Source organism: Myotis davidii, unplaced genomic scaffold (assembly GCF_000327345.1).
Source record: "Myotis davidii unplaced genomic scaffold, ASM32734v1 scaffold453, whole genome shotgun sequence".
Lineage (NCBI taxonomy): Eukaryota > Metazoa > Chordata > Mammalia > Chiroptera > Vespertilionidae > Myotis > Myotis davidii.
In genome coordinates this window covers 3,742,134-3,747,690 of record NW_006285234.1, presented here as the reverse complement: position 1 = coordinate 3,747,690, position 5,557 = coordinate 3,742,134, and the positions used below count along the sequence as shown (strand labels likewise).

The 5,557-nt window shown below is 39.8% G+C and overlaps 1 protein-coding gene across 1 annotated transcript in view; it reads left to right on the top strand.

The window, feature by feature from the left end:
* ZFHX3 (zinc finger homeobox 3) overlaps positions 1 to 5,016 on the top strand; it is a 158,500-nt gene extending 153,484 nt beyond the window's left edge. Inside the window, 2 exon segments of the mRNA XM_006755838.2 lie at positions 1 to 2; positions 4 to 5,016. The exon segment at positions 1 to 2 is cut by the window's left edge and continues 864 nt beyond it. Coding sequence (XP_006755901.1) covers positions 1 to 2; positions 4 to 810 — 809 coding nt within the window. The 3' untranslated portion in view covers positions 811 to 5,016.
* The last annotated feature ends 541 nt before the right edge of the window (positions 5,017 to 5,557 follow it).

Sequence of the window (5,557 nt, the reverse complement as noted above, 5' to 3'; positions counted from 1 at the left end):
CTGCTGCTGCTGAAACCCCCCGAAGAGCCAGAAGCAGAAAGCAAAAGTGCGGACTCCCTCTATGACCCCTTCATTGTTCCAAAGGTGCAGTACAAGTTGGTCTGCCGCAAGTGCCAGGCGGGCTTCGGTGACGAGGAGGCGGCGAGGAGTCACCTGAAGTCCCTCTGCTTCTTCGGCCAGTCTGTGGTGAACCTGCAAGAGATGGTGCTTCACGTCCCCACGGGCGGCGGTGGTGGTGGCGGTGGCAGCGGCGGTGGCAGCAGTGGCGGCGGCTCGTACCACTGCCTGGCGTGCGAGAGCACGCTCTGTGGGGAGGAAGCTCTGAGTCAACATCTCGAGTCGGCCTTGCACAAACACAGAACAATCACGAGAGCAGCAAGAAACGCCAAAGAGCACCCTAGTTTATTACCTCACTCTGCCTGCTTCCCCGATCCTAGCACCGCATCTACCTCGCAGTCTGCCGCTCACTCAAACGACAGCCCCCCTCCCCAGTCGGCCGCCGCCCCCTCCTCGTCCTCCGCTTCCCCCCACGCCTCCAGGAAGTCTTGGCCGCAAGTGGTCTCCCGGGCTTCGGCCCCGAAGCCTCCTTCTTTTCCTCCTCTCTCCTCATCTTCAACGGTTACCTCAAGTTCATGCAGCACCTCAGGGGTTCAGCCCTCGATGCCAACAGACGACTATTCGGAGGAGTCTGACACGGATCTCAGCCAAAAGTCCGACGGACCGGCGAGCCCGGTGGAGGGTCCCAAAGACCCCAGCTGCCCCAAGGACAGTGGTCTGACCAGTGTAGGAACGGACACCTTCAGATTGTAAGCTTTGAAGATGAACAATACAAACAAATGAATTTAAATAAAAAATTAATAACAAACCAATTTCAAAAATAGACTAACTGCAATTCCAAAGCTTCTAACCAAAAAAAGAAAAAAGAAAAAAAAAGGAAAAAAAAGAAAAAGCGTGGGTTGTTTTCCCATATACCTATCTATGCCGGAGATTTTACATTCTTGTGTTTTCTTTTTTCTAATATATATAAAACACACCCCTTAACCCTGTTACATTGTGTCCTTTTGAAGGTACTATTGGTCTGGGAAACAGAAGTCCACAGGGCCTCCCTAATGTCTTTGGAGCTTAAACCCCTTGTATATTTGCCCCTTTTCAATACACGCCCCCACGTTGATAGCACAGAGGAGCCCGGCATGCACTGTATGGGAAAGCAGTCCACCTTGTTCCAGTTTTAAATTTCTTGCTATCTTAGCATTCAGATACCAATGGCTTGCTAAAAGAAAAAGAGAAATGTAATGTCTTTTTATTCTCAGGTCAATCGCTCACACTTCGTTCTGTTTTCAGAATCATTGTTTTATATATATATTTTTTTTTTCAGTTTCCTTTTTTCGTTTTTGTTCCAGAAAAATTTTTTGTTTCTTAATTTAAAAACGGGCAGAAAGTATTTTGAGAAAAAAACAATGTGAACTGCTTTAGCTTTCTGGGGATTTTAAGGATAGCTTTTCTGCTGAAGCCAATTTTAAGGTGAAAAGTTAAGCACTCCCACTTTCAGAAAAAAAAAAATAAACCCACACACAAAGAGTGTTGAGGACTCGTAGCTTAAAAAAATAAGTTTTAAAAACTGACTTTCTGTATTTATGATAGATATGACCATTTTGGTGTTGAGTAGATTGTTGCATTGGAAATGAACTGAAGCAGTATGGTAGATTTAAAAGGAAAATAAAAAGAAAAACCTTTTGTGTACATTTAGCTTTTTGTATGGTCCAGCTGACAGCTCCTCATTTGATGTTGTCTTGTTCATTCCTAGCAGATAGATTGCAATCCGTTGATTCACCTAAGCTTTTCTCCCCTTTGTCCCTTAATTCCACTTTCTCTTTCCTCCTCCCACCTCCCATCCTATAACCTCCCACGTAATGTAGCTGCCTTCATTTCTTAGAGGGTAGCTGCAGAATTATTTTATAAAACTAAAGAAAGAATTTCAAAGGGTCCTAGGGGTCATTAGGATCCTCACAGATTATTTTTGGTTGGGGAGTTGAAACTTTTTAAAGGCATATAATTCTAGTTACCTATGTCTGTTAGCCTTGTGCATTTATTTTTTATTTATCCTTCCTTTGGCTTTTCACCCTTTTTTTCCCCACTCCTTGTTTAGTAGATGCTTCAAATATTCTTTTCCTAAGCTAAAGCATTTGTTTCCATTTGTGTAATTGGATTGTGTGCTTTTCTTTTCTAAAAAAGTTTTGGTTAGGGGTTTGGTTTTTGTTTTGTTTTCTTTTCTCTCAGAAAAAGAAATTTCATGCTTTAAATAAAATCCAAAGACACACCCTTTCACTGCTGGTGCAGAAAAAAGGGAAAGGGTTCTTGTTACTTGAGAATTTGTTTCTAATTTAAACAAGACTTAGTTTAATAAAAGAAAGAATAAAACAAAAGATTCCCAGGTGGTTATTTGCTTCTTCTGCAAGCAGAGAGGCAATTGTTAATTCCATATACCAAAAGACACATTTTTTTACTTCAAAGTTTTGTCCTTGTGTTAGGCAGTCTGAGCGGCGAGTGATCCAGAGTGCAGCCAACAAAGCAGATAGCAATGAACTAAGAGAAAGAATGAGACACTTGTGTTTACGTTAATATCCATATTCCTGTGACACACAACACACCATACCCTCTTTCTCATCTAAAAATAATGGTCTGAACTTTGAAAGGAAAACTTTGTGCTGCTACAATGTAGACTTTGGAGACAAATAGATGCTTTGCTGTTTCACTTTCATAGCTAAACAACAGTAACAATCTCTCCTGGCCCCTAACGTGTGAAATCCTTCTCCCCTTCATTCTCTTCCTTATGTTTCAAAAGGGAACTTTGAAGACTGTGAATGCAGGTTCCATTGGTCACCTTCCGGGCTTCTTTCCCCAGTGCTGAAGCCACTCATCAACTTTGCAAAAGACTGGAGCATTCCAACATCTAAAAGTGGATTTCTTTTTTTCTTTTTTCTCTTTTCTTTTTTAGCCGGGACTATTTTATTTTTATGAATTTATTTTCAGTTTAATGAAAGAGTAGATCCTGAACTGTTGTACATATTTCTAACTAGGCTGATGCACAGTGCAAATTCCTTTTATAATTTTTTAAAGTAGAAATGCTAAAGAATACCATCTAACTATTCATACCAGTATCCAGTTGTAGCATAAGGTGTCAAAAACAAGAACGCAAAAACACTTGCTGTTTTAACAAGCTATTTTCTTTTAACAAGAATTCTTGTATTTCTCCCTGTGTTTGAGATGAACATTTTTAAATTTTAAAGTTGTACAGTTTTTTGTTTTCCATTATTTTATCTTGTTTGTAACTCTATAAAAATATATATTTTTGCCATTTAACTGTTGTATGTTACTCTGTGTCTGTATCATATAGAAAAAATTGTTTGTTTTTTGGTTCTCTATGTGATGATACCAATTAACAATTTAACACTAGCTTTACCTGTCAAATTCTGCTAGGTCTTTTCTGTAAACTTTGTTTTTAAAAATGATATTGCTTGGTAATAGTGCAATTTCTATCCCTTTCCCACCCCCCTCAACTTTAGGTTCATTTCCTAATCATTTTGCCACCTCCTCCCCAATGGTTCTTTCCATTTTCTCCCTCTCCCCACCCGTCTCTCTCTTAGCTACTATGCCATCCTCCCTCTGTGCAGCAGAGTGACTGTCAGTGTTTTGTTACGTCATGCCTTGACCTGTGGGTGTATTTGGCGACTGCAAGATGGTTGGTGGGGTAGACTGGCTAAGTAAGCATGCATCCACCGACCAGTGTTCCTCAGAGGGGTTATGTGATTGTTTCAACCTAGAGTGGGTTGCACACTAATGTTTTCCTCCACAAACTCTACTGCCCACATATATGTTCCTTCAAAAAAGAAAATTCTCAGCATTAACCCAGAAGTATCAAAGCAGTCAGTGATAGTGGAAATTAGGGGTCAAACATAGCTTAAAGTGTTTGTGGGCTAACCATCCACCCTGGCTGGGACCGGTATCGTTTATAAAGCATGAATTTACTACAATGCCCAACTGTTTAGGCTGGTCTCCCTCGGAGAATTTACTCCTGTCTGTTGCATAGTAGATAAATGAATAGGATCTCTCTACTCACTTTTTAAATTCTTCACATTCATTCACACTTCATATTTTGGTTGGTTGGTTGTTTTTCCCCCAAATACTCCACAGTGTGGGCTGGTGCTAGACACTCAGTCTCCTAGCACCACTGACCCACAGGATGGGAGTTATCATCCATTCAAAAAGAAACGTAAGAAGGAAACACACACAAGGAAAAGTGTAAATCTAGAAAGTTTTGTGTTTTTTTTAATTTAAAAGCGATTTAAAGAGATGAATGTGGCCAAAGTTTTGAAAACAAAGTAAAACAGACAGCATGTGTTTAACCCTGAGTTTATCAGTCCTGGGCAGGAAGTTGCAGGAGAGAGAGGCAGTGACCCAAGCCAGTGCACTTGATGTTCATGGACATATATTTTTTTTAAATAATAAATTAAAACATTTTAAATAGAAGCATAAATTGAGTTGGTTGGTTGTTGGCGCTGAGATACTGCCCACTGTGAAACAAAGCTTTGACTAGTTTTTTGTTTGTTTACTTTCTCTGGGGGGAGGGGGGCAAGTTTGGGTAGGAAAGAAAGCATAAATGAACGTGACCCTGAGGTGAAGAGGTATATGAACAGCCTTTGCAATGTACAAAAAAAAACAAAAAACAAAAAACAAAAAAAAATAGAGCAAGTGAAACCAAAAATGATGTTCTTGGTGTTTTTCTATAATGTAGTCTTGTTAGCTTTTTTTGTTACTGTAATAATGCTGATCTCGAACTGTACCAAAATACATGGAGACTAACAAACAGAACCACATGGAACTTTCAAACTGAAAAAAAAATTTGTCACAAAAACTTTGTTGTCATAGTTAAGTTGATTGTAGATGGTAATTGAATATACTCCTTTGAAAATATTTCATCAAGTATGTTTCCTGCTCATTGTGATACATTAAAAAAAATATGAGCAAAAGTTCTTGTCTCTGTAGGCAGATTTTGTGTGTGTGTGCATGTGTGAGAAAGAAAAAGGATGATTGAAGAAGTGTAAATTTGAACAGTATCTTGAGGTTGGGTGTGCAGGAATAATTGCATTATTCCAAGGTACACAAGCTCTTGGGAAATGGGGCCTTGTATTTCCCATCTTCTGGCACTCATTAACGCAGCAGTCGCCAACCGGTGGTCCGTGAAGTCCGAAAGGCTGGTGACCGCTGCATTAAAGTACCAGAGGTTTTGGCCATGACACTGACTAGCTTATTTCATTGAGAAGAGTAAGCATGACAGCTTAGACAATATTTGGCCCTAGAGAACCCTAATAGCACGTAAACATTTTAAATTCAAATATTTACGTAAAAATGTTAGACACTTGACACAACCATGAGCAAAAGTTTTTTCTGATGGCTAGGAGAAAGATAAGTTCAACTTCTCTGAATTGGGAATTGGACCCAGTGTTTATGACAGGAAGATATGAAATATAAGTTGAATTAAGTGGGTTATTGACTAAAT